Source organism: Quercus suber, unplaced genomic scaffold, assembly GCF_002906115.3.
Source record: "Quercus suber isolate HL8 unplaced genomic scaffold, Cork oak 2.0 scaffold_43, whole genome shotgun sequence".
Classification (NCBI taxonomy): Eukaryota; Viridiplantae; Streptophyta; class Magnoliopsida; order Fagales; family Fagaceae; genus Quercus; species Quercus suber.
In genome coordinates this window covers 740,928-764,788 of record NW_027069508.1, presented here as the reverse complement: position 1 = coordinate 764,788, position 23,861 = coordinate 740,928, and the positions used below count along the sequence as shown (strand labels likewise).

Genomic DNA, 23,861 nt, shown 5'->3' with positions numbered 1-23,861 from the left:
ACTTCAGTTCACTTTGGTCCTATTGGGTTTACTTCGGTCCACTTTAGTCCTATTCAATTCACTTCGGTTCACTTTGGTCCTATTCAATTCACTTTGGTCTTATTTAGTTTACTTTTGATCTATTTCGGTCCATTCAGTGTATGATGGGAAAAGACAAGTTGGAATTGAGAAGCCCTCTTATTTCTATGTGTATATATAATTTTTATTTAACTATGCAGTGCGAGCATGTCATTGCATGGGCCACTAGATGATATCAACGGCTGAGATTAAAAAGATTTCTCAACCCCTTCCCAACCACTTTGGCGGCGCTTGCCACCTGCCATTTCCCTCGTTTTTATCGAACACTTACCTTCAAAAACCTCCTCAACTCTTACCCTTCTTTCTCCATCTCTCTCTCTCTCTCCAACTCACACTCTCTCCGAAATCTCCCTTGATTTTGGATCAGAACAACTCCATTGTTGTTCCCATTCCAGAGGTAATTTTCACACTTAACGCTTGAATAAAATTGATGCTAAAATTGATGTTAATTTTGTGTTTATTTCAAATGGGCTTGTTTTGTTTTAGGCATTTTCTCCTTTTGCTCTGGAAACAATGGATGCCACACTGCCTTTTTGCAAATCTGTCACCTCAACTCCTGTAAGACTCTCTACAATACATTTTATATTCGAATGCAGTTTTTTGTTCCAAGTGTTGGGTCCTGATCAAATTAGTGAATCTTTAAATGGGTCGCAATTGGATCTTCAATTGTTATAACTCATTTTGTTTGAATGATATTTCTGGTTCTACGTGTTGGGTTTTGCTTAAATAAGTGAATCTTGAATTGGGTCACAAATGGATCTTTAATTGTTATTATCGTTATGATTATTATATTTAATTTTCTTTTGGGTTTTGTGAATGCAATGGAAGGGTTTATTTGTGGGGACGAGTAGAGGAATCAGAGCTGCTTCCCAATGTAGCTTTATGGTGGGAAATAGTAGAGTGAACTTTCCAAGGCAAAGAGCTGAGGGTGCACGAGTTGGAAGTTATAAAGCTAAGAAGCGTGGAGGAGCTCTCCGTGCTACATGTCGTGCTGAGAAAATTCTGATTGCTAATAGAGGAGAGATTGCGGTTCGGGTCATTAGAACTGCTCATGAGATGGGGATACCTTGTGTGGCAGTTTACTCAACCATTGACAAGGATGCACTCCATGTGAAATTGGCTGATGAATCGGTTTGCATTGGTGAAGCACCAAGCAATCAGTCGTAAGTGCTCTATGATATGATTGCTTTTCTTGTTCTTCTTTCTTAATCATTTGCTGCCATTATAGATATTTAACATTCAATGGGTGTGCATGGGTCGGGTTGGAGGGTTTTTTCAACCCAACCCAACCCAACCCACATGGTTGGGTTGGGTTAGGTTGGTGGGTTGTGCATATTTTATGCCTTGTGAAAAATTGGAATTTCATCATTTATTTAAACATTTTTTTCAATAAGACTACAATTCATATAATATGTGTAAGTTATATTCCAAATTTATCAAACTAATTCAGGTTGGTGGGTTTGATGCACACCCCTATTCATCATTATGCATGTCATCAACTCCTTGTAACTTTTTTATTTCATTTGTTAAGGGAATGGGAAATCTTATTGGGAGAAATGATGAAGCTTAGTGAAAAAGTAATAAGAATAAAAAAAGTTTTCTTTTCAAAAAAAAGTTTTGGATTTCAAGCTGGTATGGAGTATTGGATTTGAAGGATAAAGCGTAAAGTTTGTTATTTAATTATTTATTTTTAATAAGTAAATTTGGCCCTAATGGGGAAGAGGAGATTTGAACTAGTGGCCTCTATTTCATGGGGCGTAGTCTGCAAGACTGCAACTGATTGTGCTACCATAGATTATGATGAAAAATAATGACATTGAATGAGAATTGAGATGTTTCTTTTTTTTAGGAATCTCTCTCTCTCTCTCTCTCTCTCTCTCTCTCTCTACTCACACACACACACACACACACACACACATATTTATCTCTCTCTCTCTCTCTCTCTCTCTCTCTCTCTCTCTCTCTCTACTTACACACACACACACACACACACACACACACACACACACACACACATATTTCATTTATTTTTTTATGAGCATACACACACACACGCACATCATCGATATTAGATGACCCCAAAAATTTGGGGCTAAGGCTTGGTTTTTGTTGTATATTTCATCAATATCTGTCCAAATATTTGTTTGTTTTTTTCTCCTCTTTAGTTCTTGGTATGGTTGATAGTGGTGTAACATGCATGCTGATTGGCCTTTTTACAGGTATTTATTAATTCAAAATGTTCTATCCGCTGCTATCAGCCGTAAGTGTACAATGCTGCATCCTGGATATGGCTTCCTTGCTGAGAATGCAGTATTTGTTGAAATGTGCAGAGAACATCGAATCAACTTTATCGGGCCTAATGTAAGTAGTGCAAATGTTTCCTCATAGAAAGGATATGAAGTTCATCCACTAAATCCCAATAACCTATCTTTTAATGGGTCAAAATATTTTAATTAATTTGGCATTTCTTGTCAAAATTTCACATAAACTGAACAGGAGACTTAAAGGCACCTGTCTTTCTAAGAACAAAACCAGACAGGGACATATCCATAGCTGGGGTGCATAAGAGGGTTTGTGGGGTTTATGTAATAAATCCAAAGTGAGTCTTTCCACGGATCCATGGCATTTCAATAATGCATTTAATTAACAATAAATTTGAACTTCCAACAGAATTTAATATTTTACTGTAAAACCACACAGGTTCAGTATGTACCCAGATTGATACAAGGTGATGCAGTTTGCAATCAGCTTATAGGAACAACTTTAAATCAGAATTTTTTTAGTGTATATTAATATTGAGCTCAGGGAAAAGGATACCGTGTGCATGTTAAACCTGTGCACCTAAAGTTGATTGATATTCTGTTTGAGTGGTCTTCATCAAACCCCATTAGGAAAAGTGAATTGCTTTTGGCTTATTGATCTAGAAATTGAGGCTTTGTCCCTGATGTTCTACACCGATGCTTCTATCTAGATTTTTAAGCAAAATTCTTCCTGTATGCAATGTACGACAAAAACAAAGCAGATGTAACAACAAAATTGTAGAACAAAACATAAAAGAAAGACACAAATCTAGGAGTCAGCCCCTAGGCTTGCTTGGAGTTAGCACCAAGCAAGAGAGAATAAACCTAGGAGTCAGAGTCTAGGTGCATCTAGGGTTGGCTAGAGTGAACACTAGACCATTTGAAAAATTCCAACAGAAATTTCATTAATCAATCAAATTGTAAGCTGTCTCCATAGGAATACAATATTCTGTATATAGACTACCATGACTTAACCATAATTCTAATTATAATCGACTTGGAAAATCCCATTGATTGAATTACAAAAAGACCTTTTACTCTAGGAAATTAAATAAGATAATAATTAACCTAATTAACTAATAAGTCCTAAAATATAATCCAAGTGACTGATAAAAATACAATTGACTTCCGAAATTAGAAAAAAAATTTCTTCCTACTTATGATGTTAGGGCTTAGAAAGATGGAGGAGAAGGTTTAGGGTATGTGATAATAATATATTTTTTTTTATAAGTAATAATAGTCAACTAAAAGTGTGAAAATGGGTGCAACCCTAGTACATGGGGAAAATATATAGGGTATGTAATAATTAGGGCATGGAAGGATAGGATTGAAAGGAAAATAGAGGACGAAGTTGATAAAATATGGCTGGATTTTCTGTACACAGCAGATAAGTGGTTCTTTTAGAGGCTGATTTGATGGGATAATGGATGCTAAATCTTCAAAGAAAACTTGGGGGTTTTAGGGATTAAAAAAGGCAAGGCATAGGGGTATGGTTTGGGATTGTTTGGACGGGAAGAAAGGGTATGTTCAAGGTGCTGTTCTCCACTTGTGATCATTGCCTGTGAACATTAAGTCGGTAAGTCTGCAAAGAGAGGGAGGGAGAGCACTGGGCAGCCTTACATCAATACTCAAATACGCACCAACTTTAGAGATTGGTGTATCTGTTTTTCTTCACCAGTTATAACTTATAAGGGTTTTCTGTTATAAAAGACCCAAAATTTAATTAGTTTTATGTATGATTTTTATTGTCGAAACAGATGGATAAAGTTCTGGTTTATACGTAGATATTATAGGGGGAGTCCATGGTTGAAGACATTTCTTGAATTCCAAAAGTTTGGGCAAGAAATTTAAATTCCTGGTTACATTTTGCAGCCTGACAGTATCCGTGTTATGGGTGACAAGTCAACTGCTAGAGAAACAATGAAGAAAGCAGGTGTTCCAACTGTACCAGGAAGTGATGGATTGTTACAGGTATCATGTTTGACTCATGGTGCTATACTATTTTACATCTTGGGAAAAAGTTGTGATATCAGTTTTTATATCTTTTGGCTAAATTTTTTTTTTTTTTTTAAATAATTGTTATCACAGAGTACGGAAGAAGCAATCAAGCTTGCCAATGAGATTGGATATCCTGTTATGATCAAGGTAAATAATCTTTCTTAGTATTTTTTTTTATAGTAATTATAAAACACTGCCTAGTAGTTATAACACTCTGCCTTATGTGGCTGCTGGAATTGCAATGCACACCTATTTCTACCTTTTACTGATTAACTTAAGAGTATTAGAAATTTTGACCTGGTCCTGACTAGAAAACATCTGCTCTAATTTTCTGTGGCTTGATGAGTAACCAAAATGAGAATTACAGGTTATTTTTTGCCATTTATTTCTATACTAATTTGGTTATACATAATGATATTACATGACCAAATACATGTAAAGCTACTCACGAGATAGAAATTTTAAGTCGTTTTTCTTATCAAGCGAATAATAATGTCACAAGACACTTCAATGTGTGGTCACCTCCTTTGAAAATATTGAAGTTTACTGTGGAAGGATGATTATGGAAGACCTTACTCATATGACTAAAGTTTGATAGTGTGTATCGGTGCTTTCACAGTGTTAAGTTTCTTTTTCTTCGCATTTAAAACTATTATTTTAGATTGAAGGTTACAAGCTCATAGTCAGTTCATTCTTTCTGGGTATCTTACTAAAATCTTATCATCATTTCTTATTGAATTTTCTGTGAACTGATAAACATTTATACTTTCAAGGCAACAGCTGGTGGTGGTGGCCGTGGCATGCGTCTAGCTAAAGAACCTGATGAATTTGTGAAGTTGCTACAGGTATTGCCCCAAATGCACGTATTTCCTGTAATGTTAAAAGGGGGATGACTGCTATGTTAAAAAGTGTTTGATGTTTGAACTTCTGTAAAATTTTGGTCACGTCTTCCTGATCTTTCTCTTGCAAATTATACTAATAATGTTATGTTAGCACCTCCTCCCTACATAAGAATGGTGTGGAGGGTGAAGGCATGGGCTCTGAATCCTCTTGGTGCATGTATGATTTTAAAAATTAGAAAAAAAAAGTTGTAATAGATTATGAAATTATATTTTTGTATTGGTGTAATAGATTCCTATAACTCTTCCTCTTTTGACTGATGGAATATAAAATAAACAATTTTTTCTGACATCTCTGGTATTTGCTAGTTACTACTATTTTGTTTGGTACTTTTACTTATCAAATTTTTTTTTTTGGTACTTATAATAAAAAGATACTTGTCCACAATGCAACATGTTTGAAAAGCTTAACCTAAATTGGAAAAGAAACACAATAGGTTACAGTTCAATTTTATAGAAGCTTATAGACAGTAGTAACAAGGAGAATACAATGTAAATAAATAAAAAAGAAACAAAGAGAGAGACATAGCACTAGCTTGATGCAAAGTTTAAAGCTGAGATCTCAATTGTATTATTACTTAGACTTGACATTCATGACAAATAAATCTCAAATTACTGACATTAAATCTGATTAACAAATTGGAACCATCAATAGAAATTAGAACGACAGTAAAAAGAATACAGTGTCTGTTTTGCTAACTATTGATAAGAGTGAACATAAGCTATTATGTTAACCTGGAGTGTGTACTACCTAAAGACCCAAACGTTACCATGGACATTTTTAAAGAATCAAGAAGGATATTAGCTGGCTTGACACCCACAGACTATATTTGAGTGTGAGACTAGTCCATATATATGGGTTAGGTTTAAGTTCCACCTTGCATAACTTCTGTTAATGTTACACTGCCCAATACTTCATATATATAAATTTAAATTCCTAAATGGCATTTTAGCATCTTGTACATTCAGAAGTACTGTAAATCTTTGGTTAATGTCTTGATTTCGTCTCTCCATAACTATCCTGTTGCCACTGCCGCTGCTGAGGCTGTTGTATCACTTGAAATTGGTCATATTGTCTGTATAATGAATATGCCATTCTTCTTCTAACATTTTCGCTTACATGCGTTAGTTTATGACATTTTCTTTTGATTAAATTTAATCAATCTATTTCATGAGATATGAAATTTTCCATGATGATTTGTCTGCTCTCTCTTAGATACTTGATTCTTTATATCATATTTGGTTTGAATTGTGTACTGAAAACTAAATAGCACAATTTAATCACAAATATTTGCTACAAAGAATTTTATAGTTCCTTTGAAATTTGTATTAAATTGGGTCTGATTTGATTTGCAGCAAGCCAAGAGTGAGGCAGCAGCTGCATTTGGAAATGATGGAGTTTATTTGGAGAAGTACATTCAAAATCCAAGGCACATTGAGTTCCAGGTAACTGCTGGGTGCTGGGTGTTTTGATGTCTTTTCAAATCTATGATCTCTTGAAGTTCTCAAGGAATTTCATTTAACTATGTCATAGCAAGTAGCTCAAGAAAGGCCATTCCTGAGGAAAATAAGTTTATACTTAATGGAAGACCCAATTAGTTGAGTGTTCTTTTATTGAAAAAATTATACTTGGCGTTTCTGTTCTTTAACCTCAGTTGGAGAAAACTAATTGATTCATGGACCAGTAGGAGCATCCTGAATGCTCTAGATATGCCCACTAGTAGTGTTGTTAAAAGCGCGCTTAAGTGCAGAGCGCAGAGCCCTTGGGGCGTTTTCCCTCTAAAGTGAAGCACCCTCACAAAAGCGCACTTTAAGCGCGCTTTTTCAAGCTTTTTTACTAAGCGCAAAGCGTGCTTTTTTGAGCTTTTTGTAAATTTTTTTTTAAAATCCTGATTTGATTTTTAGCAGTTAGATCTAAATATGTTTAATATAAGCCATTGATTTAATATATAAAAACTAATAATGTGGTGTGCTACCATACACCTAAGCCTATCTCTTTACATATTTTTGAACTTTTAACCACAACCACACAAACAAACGCTAAATCAAACACTCACAAAGATAACATTATTTAACATTCTAGTACTTTTTAGCCTTTAGCTTCTTGGTTCTATACTTCTATTTTGATTCAACCATGTTTTGTAATCATGGTCATCAAATATCATGGTTGCATATATTTTGTAAAGCACAAAAGAATTATATAAATGTTATATAAATTATATAAAATGTTTTATTGTAATTTATATGATTAATTGGTCATTTGATTGTTGTATTGGTCATTAATAATTTTTTTTTAATTTATTAATTTTTTTTTTTAAATGTGCACTTCATATCGATCAAGCGCGCACTTGTGCTTTGCGATTAGGCTCCAGGAGGCCTTTGCGCTTAAGTGCGCTTAGCGCTTTTAACAACACTGCCCACTAGGCTCTATGTGAACTTTAGTCTATGCTACTCTAGAGTCAGTTATAATCATAAATTCAAATTGTAAAATGTTCCAAATTCCTAACATTTTATTGCAGATGATTCACATTTGTGTAAGCAGTACATAACAGTTATCCATTCAATAAAGATAGATGCACATATAAATACTTTCAAGGACTAGGAGTCACAGTGAGAACTTTCATTTTATATTTAAATGAGTATAAAGATAAGTCTGATTAGCCCTTTTCATGCCAGTCTTATGTGTACAACTATGAGAGTTCAAATAAATTCTGGGTTGTTGATTCAGGACCAATTGTTCAATGCCATAAAGGTTTTTGAAATCTGAGTCAACATGGATAGGTTATTCTGGGTCTGAGATTTTTTTTTTTGGTGAAGTGCAGAAATCATGTACCTAACTCTCACTACTATTACTGCCACTTCCCCACCCCACACACCCCTTTCCTCCCCCCCCCCCCCCCAAAAAAAAGAAGAAAAAGAAAACTCTCACTACTATTGATGCATATATTGAGTTGTTTGCTAACATCATTACATATTGTCTTGTTGCAATATGGTTTAGTAAAATAATATTGGCCTACCTACTATATGCAACTCATCCCTGGCATGCTATATGGTTCTACAGGTTCTTGCAGATAAATTTGGTAATGTCGTCCACTTTGGAGAGCGTGATTGCAGCATCCAGGTACCAGAAGCCCCCTCATTTCTTTTATTTTTAGGACAGTTTGTCAAAATGGTTTTGGAGTGTTCTCTGAATTCAGCTATGAAAATGGATGTTGTTTCATAATTAAAAATGAAGAACCAAGTAAAAGATCTATAGGCAAATGGAAATTTTAGATAAAGAACTTATGTCCAACTCTTATCCACATATTGGCTTTGTTTTCTTATGGTTGGACAATAAATTTCTTAGTCTCTTTTGAAAGGATTTTTTGTTAATAAAGTCTCTTTCAACTACTTTTGAAATGCAAGTAAAACAAAGTAATAAGCTCTCTTGACTGTGGCTTTTGTACAGAGACGGAATCAAAAGCTGCTGGAAGAAGCACCCTCTCCTGCATTGACCCCAGAGTTGCGGAAAGCCATGGGTGATGCAGCGGTTGCAGCAGCAGCATCTATAGGTTACATTGGTGTTGGAACAGTTGAGTTCCTTTTGGATGAAAGAGGTTCCTTCTACTTTATGGAAATGAACACTCGGATCCAGGTAGAAATATTTCTCGAGAATGTGGATTTACATAAGTGTCTAAAAGCTTACCTGTTTTAGGGTGCACTAATTGCAAGTCATGCTGTATAATTTTTGGATTTTATTTATTTTTGTGTGGTGGGATTCAGGTTGAGCATCCTGTGACAGAAATGATCTCCTCTGTGGACTTGATTGAGGAACAAATTCGTGTAGCTATGGGAGAAAAACTCCGGTACAAACAGGTAATGAAAAAGGGGTACCTTAATTATAAGTCTCTTTATTTTTATTTTTTGTAAGTGATACCTTAGCCTTAAACATAAAATACTTAAACACCACCCCCCACCCCCCCCACCCAAAAAAAAAAAAAAGTTCTAAACATAAAATACTGTGTATTTAATTTATGACTTGGATTTCTTCTACAGGAAGATATTGTGCTCAGAGGACACTCAATTGAATGCCGTATCAATGCAGAAGATGCCTTTAAAGGATTCCGACCTGGACCAGGTATGTTCAGATAATGTGCCTGTGAACTATTTCTTGCATGCATGTGAAAATTAAATGATGCACCAAACCATTCTGATACTGTCTTCTCAAGTTCGTTAGATTACCTAACTAGCCTCATTTGCATACAGCTGGACCTTGCAGTTGCTTCACTAAATTTTCCTTTATTTTTCTGTATTATAACATAGTCAACCCCTAATCAGTAGGAGGTTTATAGTTCAGCGCATACTGAGTCAGAATATTAAATGAAGCCAGTTAGCATCATGGTTTTCAATCACCTTTTTTGATAAGTTTTTTATATAATATATATACACACACACATATACAAGGTTGGGCCTTGGTGTGATGGCAAGTGCCTTCCACCAAAACCGATAGGTTGCAGGTTTGAGTCCAGGAATCTGCCCCTCCAAAAAACATTGGGGGTAAGAATGCCTAGTGCCTACCAATCACTTCTCCTAGAAAGTAGGAGCTTTGTGCACTGGGTATAACCTCTTACCTCTTAATTAATTAAAAAATATATGCAGAAAAGGGACACAAACCTCGTACATGGAAGTATACAAGGGAAACCCTCAAAAGGAACAACTAACATCTAAAATTTAAAAAGATCAATAACCTCTTACAATTTGGACAAACAACTTGTAGCTTCCATCCAATCATTTGGAGCAAGAGGATTTGTAAATTCACACCCTTCAAAATTCTGCACTTTCCTTTCTCCAAGTACACCACACAATAGACATTACCCTCCAGATTTCAATATCTTCTAAGTAATATATAATTATTATCAATCTTTTCTAAGTGCTCCTAATCTTTGTTTGGGCAACAGGGAGAATAACAGCATATTTGCCATCTGGAGGCCCATTTGTTAGAATGGATAGCCATGTTTATCCTGACTATGTGGTTCCTCCGAGCTATGATTCCCTTCTTGGAAAGGTATGCCACACTTCTACTTTTGTTAGAATATGTTTGTCCTATGAAATGTGTTGTAAATATGAACAGTTGATGCCACCAAGCATTAACATGCATGTGGCTGATTTGTATGATGTATGAGATGCTGTTGTATCTGTGTATTCTATGTCTGAAAATTATTTGTGTATCGGTATTCAATATGGCTCAAATCATGCAGAAGTTAATAATACAGTTGCAAATGACGGCCTTCTTCTGCCTGGCTAACCCTCAAATTTCTAGAGTTTTAGTTCATTGATGTTGGTGTACCCAGGCTTGTGGAGTGTGGATACTTGGTGAAGTTTACAAAACTTGATTGGCAAATCCTTTCTTCTCTAGGCCGGGAACTGGCTTGTGAACAGAGAAGTTTCCTAAATTATGCAAGTAACATTTTAATTATTAATTTAGACTTCTTAATAAGTTTCATTTGGACTTGCTAATGAATAATGGAACTACATAAGTAATTAGAAAAAAGATTGTTGAATAAAGGAATAAAAAGCACACATTATGGCTTCAGGTCTGAGTGACACAGTTTCGGCTAGCAAATGATAAGTTTCAGTCTTTACCATGTATATGGTTCAAAATCAAGAATGTTAGTATTCATTAATATTTTCCTGTCACCTGACCATTGGTGTAGGTGATGGACAGCTTATGCTTATGTTGAACATGATAGTATAAACATTCAATATTCTTGGGGCTGCTCATCTAAATTGGAAGTTTTTGCTACAAATTGTTGTTCTAATTAGTTTGGCAACTTTGGCACTATATTGCAGCTTATTGTATGGGCTCCAACTAGAGAAAAGGCAATTGAGCGCATGAAAAGAGCTCTTGATGACACTATTATTACAGGTAATTGTACTAGTTCTGGATTAAGATTATCTCTCTCTCCTACCTTTTTTATTTTTTATTTTTTTTTACTTTACACTGCAATTTCTGAGTGTAGTGCATGCTAAGTATTCAGTTTATTGAGTGTGGGAGGGTGGTACAGGACCCAGAATATTATCCTTTAACAGTTTGTGTTGCCAATTTTGAGCTTTTATGAGGACTAAGTCTTCAAATTTTCTTTTACTAGTTAATGGGTTAGGTACTTTTTGTAGAGGGTTTTCCCCTGGCTTTTGCCTTTATTTGGTATGAGCTAATTTGATCGCACTTTAGTTGAGATCTTGTAGTTGAGAGGTGTCCATACTTTTCTCTATTGCATTTTGATTCATAGACCTTTTGATTGTAATTGTTCTGTGCTTGAAATCTATAGGATTTCTTGATTAATCCTCTCTTGGGATTCTTAATTAATTTAAGTATTTTAATTCTGAACGCTGTTCCACAGGGGTTCCAACGACCATTGAATACCATAAACTTATACTTGAAGTGGAGGTAGGCAACCCGAATATGGATCTTTTCTTTTAACATCTTTATTTAAGTCGTCTTTGTTTGTGTCTCTGTACGTTTATGTTACTATTCTCTCTTGGTGATATGAACTCGAAGAAATTCAATTTTTTTTTAAAAATCTAATTTGCAAGTTTTTCTGGTTTATCACAGGATTTCAAAAATGGCAAAGTTGATACTGCTTTTATCCCGAAGCATGAGCAGGAATTAGCAGCGGTAAGAAGCTGATTGACCCTGAATATACATGTATACATATAGATGTACATAGACATATACATCTACTTTCCATCCTTATATATACACTCACACATACACACTATCACTTTGTCTGGACTGTTTGGTATGTTGTTCATGTAGTGCAGTAAACGATAACATTCTCCCCTCCCCCTCCCCTCCTTCTTCTCCCTTGTCTCTCCTAGACTTAATAGCATGCATTTGGCTCGGGCCACATTTACTACTTGAGGTTTAAAAAAATCTCATTAAATCAACTCCTGTTTGGTTCTTTGCTTTCAAATGTTTCACAACAAGTGTATGCTGTTAAAACGAATTCCTAGGCCGCCCGTGATTTATGTACTTTGTTCAAATTCAAACTCCAAATGATTACAAATAAAATTTCATAAGAAAAGCGTGAGAAAAAGCATTTTGCAATGAATTTCAGTTTTTAACTGATTTCATGCACCAATGCATGCGTCATGTGCGTGCTTATTTTTTTTTTTTTTTAAATTTATCTATAATTCCATTATGTAATACTCTCTGTTCAAAATAAGTAATTGTCTGTATGTGAAAGAGTTTTGAAAGTTTCGTTTGTTATAACTATGGAGAAAATATGGGGTATGAAGTTAAATATATTTTTTCAATTTGACTGTTTTACGCCTTATCGTTTTATTTTATTCCAATTTGTATTTTAACCATTTATTAAAATACTTTTTTGTCCTTAATTTATGTTTTTGGGAAGTTCAATTTCAACTAAATAAGGGTAGTTTTGGAAACAGTGAAAAGCGAACACCAAAGAGTCATATTCCAGTTAGATATACAGATATTAGAATATTGACCATCCCTCCAATAAACTGATGCCACCAGAAGAAATTAGCCATGATTTAGATGAAGACACAAATACAATTACTGTTGGATTACTGAATTAGTAAGTACACATGCTGTTATAAATTTATAACTAAAACCTACTAGGGACAAGCTGGAGATATTACGCAGCCCAAGTGGTTCTCAAGGTCTCATAAGATCCATGGGTCCTGGATTAAAGACTCCTAGCCAACATCTTGAGGCTGCCCCCAGGGAATCCTCCCTATAATTTGCCTAATGCGGGGGACGGGAATGCACAACTGGCTATTAGTCACGTGCTCAAAGAAAGCTGGACACCCACATTAGAGGGAAAGAGAGAGAGAGATTAAGCAGGCCCTAAAACTTTGTGAGAGATAAGAAATCAACACTGCATATAGATGGGTCGTTTCTGTGTTGCTACATTTGATAGATATTCTCCTTCAGCTAGGTTGTGTGTGTTTGTGTGTCGGGTTAGTTTTTTGTGAAATAATTTATATACTTGGACATTGGTTTGTGTGCCCGCAGCCCCAGAACCTGGTGCCAACAACTTCAGGCAAAGAACTAGCTGGCACAGCTGCTTAGATGGATTATTTGCTCTGGTATTTCAGTCTTTTCTCAGTTCCAGTTCTAACAAATCAAAATGGTTGCTTGCTATTGGTATTGGTGGAAGGAGGAAATACCGAGTGTTGTCATGATGATGCAAAAGCCTAATGCTAGATGTTGAATTTTTTCCATTGAGCATCTGAGTGCAAAGGTCCTTGTTTTTTGGGGTCTAATGCACCTTTTCTGATAGGAAAAGCATGTAAACTTGGTGTTTCCTGCCAGCTTTGGCTATAACTCGGCTTGTATCCTCCGATGTTTAGCTTCATCATACCAAATTTAATTATTAATGTTTTTTTTTTGAGAATGAAAGGAAATTATAAAGGTAGCAACACTTTATAGAGCCTCATTCGTGTTCAATAATATGAGCAAATATTCAATACATAACTGAACATATAGTAGCTAGCTATTTTCTGAAGTGGTACTAGACATTGTAGACTAGTCTTTTTGTTTTGCCTCGACTTGTCTTTTTGTCTTTTTGGCACATGATATGAGGCTATGAGTTCAAACCTCCACATGAGCAGTCTCTCTTCTGAGTCCTTTTGTTTATTTATTTATATATTTATTTTTTTATATCAGACTCATCTTGGTTGAGTCTGATATATGGCTTTCTTATGTTACTAATTATGATTATAAATGTAAAGAATCTTATAGCACAATTATACTATCTAGTTTTCTCTATAAGAAAAATCATAGTTGGAATATTCTTTTCCCCATGTTAAATTACCGACTTCTGATTCACTTGTAGGCCTAAACTTCCCGTTAATAAGTGGGGCTTAACAAGTGGGAATTTAGCTTTTTAAATGGGAGGTTGAGTGAAGACAAAGATTGAACTTAGGATCTCTTACTCTAATATTATGTTAAATTACCGATTGTTCAAAAATGTTAAACTATTAGGAAATAGTAAATTTAATCATTTAACCATAATTTTAACACTCCACTTATAATTATAATAATTGAATTATCAAAAACTATGATTTCAAGGTAACACCCCTATCAAACACAAAATAAAAGAAATATTTTTGACAATTGAATAATGATGATGATAATCCTTGTTTTTTGGGGTCTAATGCACCTTTTCTGATAGGAAAAGCATGTAAACTTGGTGTTTCCTGCCAGCTTTGGCTATAACTCGGCTTGTATCCTCCGATGTTTAGCTTCATCATACCAAATTTAATTATTAATGTTTTTTTTTTGAGAATGAAAGGAAATTATAAAGGTAGCAACACTTTATAGAGCCTCATTCGTGTTCAATAATATGAGCAAATATTCAATACATAACTGAACATATAGTAGCTAGCTATTTTCTGAAGTGGTACTAGACATTGTAGACTAGTCTTTTTGTTTTGCCTCGACTTGTCTTTTTGTCTTTTTGGCACATGATATGAGGCTATGAGTTCAAACCTCCACATGAGCAGTCTCTCTTCTGAGTCCTTTTGTTTATTTATTTATATATTTATTTTTTTATATCAGACTCATCTTGGTTGAGTATGATATACGGCTTTCTTATGTTACTAATTATGATTATAAATGTAAAGAATCTTATAGCACAATTATACTATCTAGTTTTCTCTATAAGAAAAATCATAGTTGGAATATTTTTTTCCCCATGTTAAATTACCGACTTCTGTTTCACTTGTAGGCCTAAACTTTCCGTTAATAAGTGAGGCTTAACAAGTGGGAATTTAGCTTTTTAAATAGGAGGTTGAGTGAAGACAAAAATTGAACTTAGGATCTCTTACTCTAATACTATGTTAAATTACCGATTGTCTCAAAATGTTAAACTATTAGGAAATAGTGAATTTAATCATTTAACCATAATTTTAACACTCCACTTATAATTATAATAATTGAATTATCAAAAACTATGATTTCAAGGTAACACCCCTATCAAACACAAAATAAAAGAAATATTTTTGACAATTGAATAATGATGATGATATAATTCATATAAAGAAAATAAAATAAACAGAGGATGGTACAAATCCATCCCAATCTTCGGGAAGAAAACTCAAGAGAGAAGATAGAAGATGCCCACGGGCCTATCTTAGACACAACTTGCAGCCCAATGGACTAAATTATGTTCTAAAAAAAAATCAGATAAAGAACTAGGAGCAGTCTTCAACTCAGGAAGACATATTGATCCAATGCATAAATCAGTTAATAGAGGCACAAACCCACAAAAATAAACAAACAAGAACACAAGGAAATAGAGAAGATGCAAGACTCCTACGCATCTAATTAAAGAGCTGCAATGTCTATGACAAATCGATACCGAACATCATTCCTAGCAAGGCGATCCATGGCCTCGTTAATGTTGTCCGGTTTGATAACCTCGATGTCACAAGTAATGTTATGCTTGCCACAAATGTCCATCATCTCTTGTGTCTCTCTCATTCCTCCTATCATACTGCCCTTCACAACTCGCTTTCCTGTAAAAATTTACATATGCTTATTTTGGTGCAATACGAACATTGTATAGGAGTATTTATTTATCAATGCAGAACTTCAAATCTTACCAAATATCAAAGGAAAAGAAGGCAATTCAATTGGCTTCTCTGGTGCACCAACAAACACCAGAGTCCCATTCACTTTGAGCAATTCCAAGATGGGACCGAGGGAGTGGTTAGCTGATACTGTATCCAAAATGAAGTCTAGGCTCCTCCTGGCTTTCTGTCACCACACAATTACAAAAAAGTTCATTAATATCGACGAAAAGAGTCATTGTTGGTCTGGTTTGGCATTACTTTTCCACATGATTTGCTAGATTATGAACTTTTTTTTTTTAATCAAACTACTTGAAAGGACAATTTATTAGGTTCTAATTAGTTCAGCTTATAATAAAAATCTCTTATCCTTTGCTTATACTGTGACATTGTGATTCATCCCTAACTATCGTTTTGCACAGATTGTGTTTTATTGCGTTGATTTTTTTTGTATTGTTTGCAACAGCCAAAAGGTCATTTCATATTAGTCCGAGCAAAGTGATGCATTTTGTTAATCTATACCACACGAGTCGTTTTGTTGAACTCCACAAATTCATGACGTCCAGTGAGCGAGTCGTTTTGTAATTTGTGAAACTATATAAGTTTTAATTTATAACCCTAATACCTAATATATGATTTAAAATATAATATTTTTCAAAAAAACATTATTGACCATATCCCATTGAAATAAGACACCAACACAAATAGGAATCTTAGATCAAACATAATGGAGTAAGTAATGCTATCAATATAATAATTTTTTCATAACAGTTTAAGATGACAAATATTTATTAGTTCTTATCTTGGTTCACTATTTTCTATCATTAAAATTTTAGAATATTCTTCCCTTCCCTTATTTGAAACTTTTAATAGAAGGAATGAAAAGTCTATTTTATTATTTGGGAGTTTAAGTGGGAGGAAATGTAATAGATAGAAGGGAACACTCATTCCTATCTATTTTCTTAAAACCTCAAATTTTCATTCCTTCAAAATTGGGAGGAATAGAAGAAAATGAAATTAGATTTAATAATTTTTTTACTAAAACTCCCAAAATACTCCTATATATTGAACCCTTTATTTTAAAATAGGAGTTTAATAGTAATATTGTTATAAAAAAATTCTATTTCATTCTCTCTATATTACTACAAACAAGATCACTTAAATTCCATTCATTTATCATTCATTTCCATTCCTTTATTTTAAAACATCCAATGAGGTTACTTAATTTCATTTCATTCCATTCTTTTTCATTCTTTTCCCTTGCTTAAATACATCCATTCTTTTCCATTCCCTTATGATCATTCTATTCCATTTTATTCCTTTATGAACTCCTAAATGAAGCCTAAAGAGAAATATTAACAAATGTTCCAAGAGCGTTGGTTTAGGAAATATTTTTATAAGAAATGTGTAGATGTACTTAAAAATGAGAAACTAAAAATAAAAACCAAACTTTTTTAAAAAAATTTCAAAAATAAAAACCAAACAAAACAAAGCACATATTACATCTACAAGATAAAAACATAGGATGCTGTGGTGGGGGTATACCCTCACTCCTAATTCATTCCTTCCAAACTCAAAATGTGTATTTGTACTTAAAAATGAGAAACTAAAAATAAAACCAAACTTTTTTTTTTTTAAACTCAAAACTAAAAACCTAACTAAACGAGCACATATACAAGATAAAACATAGGCTGCCGCTGTGGGGGTATGCCCTCACTCCTAATTCATTCATTCCAAACTCCAAAACCTTGAAAATGTTTATCTCTATCACAAATTGTTCAATTTCATAATGTAAATTAAATATTATAAATTTAAAAATAAATTTTAGTATCTCGTCATTTTTTTAAAAATTAAATTTTCAATTATGTTAGATTTCTATTGATTTAATATTTTGGGGCTTCTTGAAGAAGGAAAAAAATATTGTAAAACTCATATTTTTTTTTTCTTAAAAAAGTCAACTATCATTCTACAATTTTTTTAAAAAATTGTACAATTTTGAGATCTTTTGTTTGTTTAATATTAGTGTTTTAGAAAAATGAATTTGTTAATGTGTGTCCTAAGAATATACAGTAATTTTTATTTAAAAAAAAAAATTCTCCAAAGTTAAAAAAGTATAGACAACTTTTTTAATTTTTAAAAGAATATTTTTAGAAATAAATAGTTTAATATGTGCCCAAAAATTGGGACTAATTAATAGAGGCCTAAGGCTATAGCCTATAGGCCTTGAGCCAGAATGGGCATGGCACACGCAAAACTAGGAGAAAGTCTTTGTTTTCGTTTTGTTTCTTTTGGGTCTGAGGGAAAAAGAGAGAGAGCATAGTCAGTACAAGTTCATTGTGCGGTGCCGATCAGAAGGAATGCGATTCTCAAAAAATATAGATATTTTTACGGACGCAATTATTCACATCCAGTCATGCATGCACAACTGAGAGATAGAGATGGAGATAAGCACACACCTGCATTTGCTGATCGTCGGTGCTGACTATGAAATCATCGGCGCCCAAACGAGCTTTGGCTTCATTTTGTTTGGATGGAGAGGTACTGATAACAGTAACATGGTGACCAAATGCCTTGGCAAATTTGACAGCCACATGTCCAAGTCCTCCCAAACCCACTATCCCCACCTTCTTCCCCATTGCTCCACCGACCAAGTTATTGTCTTTCATGGGGCAGAACACCGTTATTCCCGCACATAGTAGCGGTGCTGCGGCGTCCATTGCCAGATTTTCTGGTATGTGCACCACGTATCTTCATAGCAAAGATTCCCATGGTTAAATGCATGTCATTGTCAACTAGAAATAAATAAAAATAAAAGACCTTTTAGGTAAAAATAAAACTGATAGGACGAATATATTGAAGCACACACTGTTGTTGTCTATTGCCCTACAAAAAGAAATATTTAAAATTTTTGCTAACCCCAAATAATTTTCCTCCTTCAGTACCATCATTGTCAATCAAAATTAATTTAACCTTAAGATATCCTTGAAGTTACAATTTATCTTACAATTCGAATCTTTCCACGAGTTTTTGTTCTTTGTTTTGTTGAGAAACTCTTTCCTCGAGTACATATATATATATATATATATATAAATCGGACTTCTTCTTAAAGTAGCAGCATGCGCGTACATATATATATATATATATATATAAATCGGACTTCTTCTTTTTTTTTTTGGGTAAACATATAAATCGGACTTCAGAATTTATAAAATAATAATAATAATTAATGACGATTAATATGACGCCTATAGGATTAATTCAAGTGTTCCATGATAGAAAATACTAAAAACTAGGTGAAGTAAAATACGTGGAATTTTTAATTTTAAAATTAAAGTATAGTAAAGATAGAGTTTAAACTCAAAACACTTAACTTTAGTACAATAATAAAATATCATTGGTTTTTAAACAAGGGCAGCTCCACTTGGAGCCCAGGGGGTTCAAATGAACCCCCTGAATTGAACCAAAAAATAAAAATTATTATTATATTTTTTATTTTATTTTTCCTATTTTGACACTTAAAATAAAAATTCGAACACCCTAACCTTAAATCCAACTGAAATAAACTTAAATATAATCGTCTTAACAATATCTTGACTTTTTTAAACACAAAGAAAAATCTCAATAACAAATTAATTTGATTTAAAATCTAGGAAAAAAATTTAATTAGCCTAACAACAAAAGTAGAATTTGCTAATCTTAAACCTTAGAAAAATCTCATTTAGATCTTAAGAAATTTTAAATAAATCAATCAAATGAGAATTAGTGCATGAATGATTGCTTGACTATATACATTGAAACAAATGTACCTAGTAGGATCGATAATAAAGATATTATGCAATAATTTCAAAATAGGAAATATTATAGAAGGTAATTGTAAAACTTATTGTATTAAAGATTTTTTTTTTGTGATGTCAATATATTTAATTTATCTTTTATTTAAAATTTTGCATAATTTATGTTTCTTATTGAATCCCCAAAAAATAATCCTAGAGTCGCCACTGTTTTTAAATTTTCATATAATAGATGGTATAAAATTGAAAGTAGACGATAATATTCATTTGAAATGAATCTTTCCTGAGTGATTCTATTGTTTTTATAATTAAAAAATTGGTTATATATGTACATAAATGGAGGATCCAAATCTAGTTCAATGAATGTTATTGAAAATTAAATTTTCTCTTTTAATCTCAGCTTTTGGATTATTATTATTTTTTTTGAAACTTCCAACCTTTTTTTTTATACTATTTTTTTTTTACCTTTCAAACCTGTACCCCAAATTAAAAGTTACAACTCCATTGTAAGATGCAATTATTACAATGTGAAAATGAATGCACATGATATTGGCATTAATTGGGCTCCACATCTTATCTTAGATGTTAAAGATTGAGACTTAAATGTGGAGGTGGTAGATGCAGATGTAAATGTAGATGTAGATGGGCTGGTCCCCCCAACATTTATTGTCCCAATAAATTATTAATTTCTTCAGTTTTTTTTTTTCTTTTTTTTTTTTTTGGTTAAGATAGGTCCTAGAATTTAAACAAAAGTAGAAAGTAGAGGAAAGGAAAGGATGACTGAAGAGCAATTCAGAAGTGGAAGAACCACGTTGATTTTATTTATTCTTTAAACAGTAAAATGTGATTTTGGGATATTTGGGGTTAGATTAGACCACACTAACCTGTGATCTGCAACCAACATTTTTGAGTAGCCACCATAAGTGATGCTACCATCCCAGAAGATGCCATTGTAAGTGAACTGAACTTGGTCACAGTAATTCTCCTGAGAGTTGTTGCAAAACTCACAATCCAAACACATGAAACTTCCAACCTTTTTTTTTATACTATTTTTTTTTTTACCTTTCAAACCTGTACCCCAAATTAAAAGTTACAACTCCATTGTAAGATGCAATTATTACAATGTGAAAATGAATGCACATGATATTGGCATTAATTGGGCTCCACATTTATTGTCCCAATAAATTAGATGTAGATGTAGATGGGCTGGTCCCCCCAACATTTATTGTCCCAATAAATTATTAATTTCTTCAGTTTTTTTTTTCTTTTTTCTTTTTTTGGTTAAGATAGGTCCTAGAATTTAAACAAAAGTAGAAAGTAGAGGAAAGGAAAGGATGACTGAAGAGCAATTCAGAAGTGGAAGAACCACGTTGATTTTATTTATTCTTTAAACAGTAAAATGTGATTTTGGGATATTTGGGGTTAGATTAGACCACACTAACCTGTGATCTGCAACCAACATTTTTGAGTAGCCACCATAAGTGATGCTACCATCCCAGAAGATGCCATTGTAAGTGAACTGAACTTGGTCACAGTAATTCTCCTGAGAGTTGTTGCAAAACTCACAATCCAAACACGATGCTGCTAAGCATCCTACCCCTACTTTATCTCCTACTTTGAACCCCTTTACATTGCTTCCCACCTTCGTAATCAGCCCAGTAATCTCATGCCTAGCATACATAAATATATGTCCAAAAAAAAAATGTTTACACTTTTGAGCAAACAAACAATTATTAATGTGACAGAAATGCAGGTAGAGATGTTACATACCCGGGTACAATAGGATACATGGCGATGCCCCAGTCATTCCTGACTTGGTGGAGATCAGTGTGGCAAATCCCACAGTACAAGATTTCTATGGTAACATCGTTTACGCCGTTTTCTCTGTATGGCAAAAAAGGTTAACCTCATGTTTTATGCGTATATTAAAGCTTATGAACATTGAGAAGACTGAGAATATATGGAAATTTGTGGTTAATTGATGGACGGAAATGAATGAATTCTCTTTTTTTCTTTTGGAGACTTTGTTATACCTTCGTTTGAAGATGTAAGGGGTGATCTTGCCCGAGGTGTCATGAGCTGCCCAACCGGACACAGTTTGTGTGTGGTTTGGAGTAGTTTGAGCCATGAGAGAGAGAGAGAGAGAGAGAGAGAGAGAGAGTGATTAACTTGACTTGAGGTGATGACTGACTCTCTCCTGGCTCTCCTGTATTTAAAAGCCCCATTGCGTTGGGAGGATTGGTTTGAACATTAATTAATTTGGAGCATGGTCTTTTTGACTCTTTTCAGATGTTTTAGTACAAGTGGGGGATTCGAACTCACATGGAGAATCATTTGGCAAAAGGAAAAAAAAAAATTTTTTTTTTTTTTTTTTTTTTGAGAAACGGTTTGTTTATTTGTTTGTATAAATAACTACCATGTATATTTTATAACAAGTGGGGAATGGGAATATGAACTCATGGCATAATCAAGAAGTATTGATAATATCTCTTTCCAATACTATTTCTATTATAGACTCAATAGTTGACATGCAAATATATTATATAAAAGAATCTTTCCTTGTATGCACATCCTTTCTTTTCCTTTCTTCTTTCTTTGCCGTCATCATCATTGTTGTATGGGGTACGAGCCCAGGCCCATTAGACTTCGGGCCCTAGCCCCATGGCACGACGCACGATCTCATGCCGTTGGGCATTTGGCCTTGATCCGTACACATCTTTGGGCCCAATTAGAGCCCAAATACCAGAATAGGCTCATCTCTCTACAAACATGTCAAAGATGAGCTCATGCCGATCAAATTACACATTAATCAGGAAGCATGCATGCCGACAACATTTTGCATTCCCAATTGCCCGGTATTGCTTTTGAGAACATCGCTGCCAAACAGTCTTTTGAAGGTAGGAACCAGTTCCAATGCCATTCCCACCGTTCCCAACAGAACATCCACTAAGAGATGATGGAATTGGACCCCCATTCGCACTAATAAGATCTAGAATAATCATGCCACCTCCACTTATCTTAGACCATAAATAGGAGGATAGGGTGAGAAGTAGGGGGTTAGTAATTTTGGAGAGAAAAACAGAGAGTAGAGAGCGATCACACTAGCAACCTGAGAAAGGAAAAAGGAAGAAGCTCATGATTACCAGAGTGTGCAATTGGGTCTCCGAGCAAGGAACTACTCATAGTAGGAAACTCAAAACCCACTGTACAAATAAGTTGTGAGTCTAGGTATAGGTTGAGCCCATTAAAGACGCCTTGGGTGCGCACAATTGTCGTTATCATATGTAAGCTAATTTTTTTTTAATAATTAAAAAAATAATTACATATAAATAGTAATATAAATTATAAAATAAGTAAATAATTTTAATAAAAAATTTGCTTTTAAGTTCTAATTGTTTAGAGTTTAGACTTTATCAGTGTTTATCTATTTTTATCTTTGAAAATTCTCTTTGTGCTTTGTGTTAATTTCTTAATATGAGATATGAAATGAGTTTGGTGATTCCTATTTGAGTAAAGTTTAATTTATGCCCTAGCCAACTTAAACAATAATAAACAAAATATATAGTTCCTCAATACAAATTTTTTCCTAGTGATAGTCTAATTTTAAAAAATCAACACACTCACAAATTAAATATAATAACCACCCAAAATAAAAATATACACAAAAGAGTTCAAAATATGAGAATATAAAAAAATTTAAAAAACTTACATAAGAGAACCAATAACTTAAATAAACTTCTTTTAGCATAATATTCTACGCCCAAATTCAAAAGCAAAGAACAATAAATAAGATGAATTTATTAGATTAAACCATAAGCGTTAGTTGCATCTTGGGAGAAAAAAGTGAAGAAAGATAAAATAAAACATGGGGTGCATTGTGTGGGATATAATTATAGGATGATTCTGTTGGTTAAGAGAGATTAATTCAAAAAGCCATGGCTTAATATATATATATATATACTTGTAGGGTCTGCTTTTGTTGCCCAAGCCCAAAGGATATGGGTGAAAGGTCCAACGAACCCAGAACAATGAATTTGTAGAGAGTGGATCGAAGGTTTAGGTGCTCACCGGCGTGCATGAAGCATGAACTACTTTCCTTTTATTGAAAAATACTAAGAACAGTTTACAACTGGGGGATGCTCCTCGGCCGATGGCCGAGGAGGTTTTTTCCTCCTTTTTAACTTTCTTCCCCCCCCCCCCCCCCCCTCCCCCCC

General features: G+C 33.9%; 2 protein-coding genes across 2 annotated transcripts; one reads left to right on the top strand and one right to left on the bottom strand.

Moving 5' to 3' along the window:
• The first annotated feature begins 342 nt into the window (after positions 1-342).
• Positions 343-13,716, top strand: LOC111999976 (biotin carboxylase 1, chloroplastic). Its single transcript, XM_065771365.1, has 17 exons — positions 343-475; positions 565-636; positions 907-1,241; positions 2,298-2,439; positions 4,251-4,349; positions 4,467-4,523; positions 5,150-5,221; positions 6,632-6,721; positions 8,337-8,396; positions 8,724-8,909; positions 9,038-9,130; positions 9,311-9,392; positions 10,213-10,319; positions 11,105-11,180; positions 11,656-11,702; positions 11,868-11,930; positions 13,296-13,716. Exons 2-17 carry the CDS (start codon positions 592-594, stop codon positions 13,350-13,352), a joined length of 1,611 nt encoding a protein of 536 aa, XP_065627437.1. The 5' UTR covers positions 343-475; positions 565-591; the 3' UTR covers positions 13,353-13,716.
• A 1,577-nt stretch (positions 13,717-15,293) lies between these two features.
• Positions 15,294-21,876, bottom strand: LOC111999988 (probable cinnamyl alcohol dehydrogenase 6). Its single transcript, XM_065771366.1, has 6 exons — positions 21,681-21,876; positions 21,418-21,531; positions 21,090-21,317; positions 18,313-18,604; positions 15,890-16,043; positions 15,294-15,802 (listed from the first exon to the last, which is right to left on the bottom strand). Exons 1-6 carry the CDS (start codon positions 21,773-21,775, stop codon positions 15,612-15,614), a joined length of 1,074 nt encoding a protein of 357 aa, XP_065627438.1. The 5' UTR covers positions 21,776-21,876; the 3' UTR covers positions 15,294-15,611.
• Positions 21,877-23,861: the final 1,985 nt, after the last annotated feature.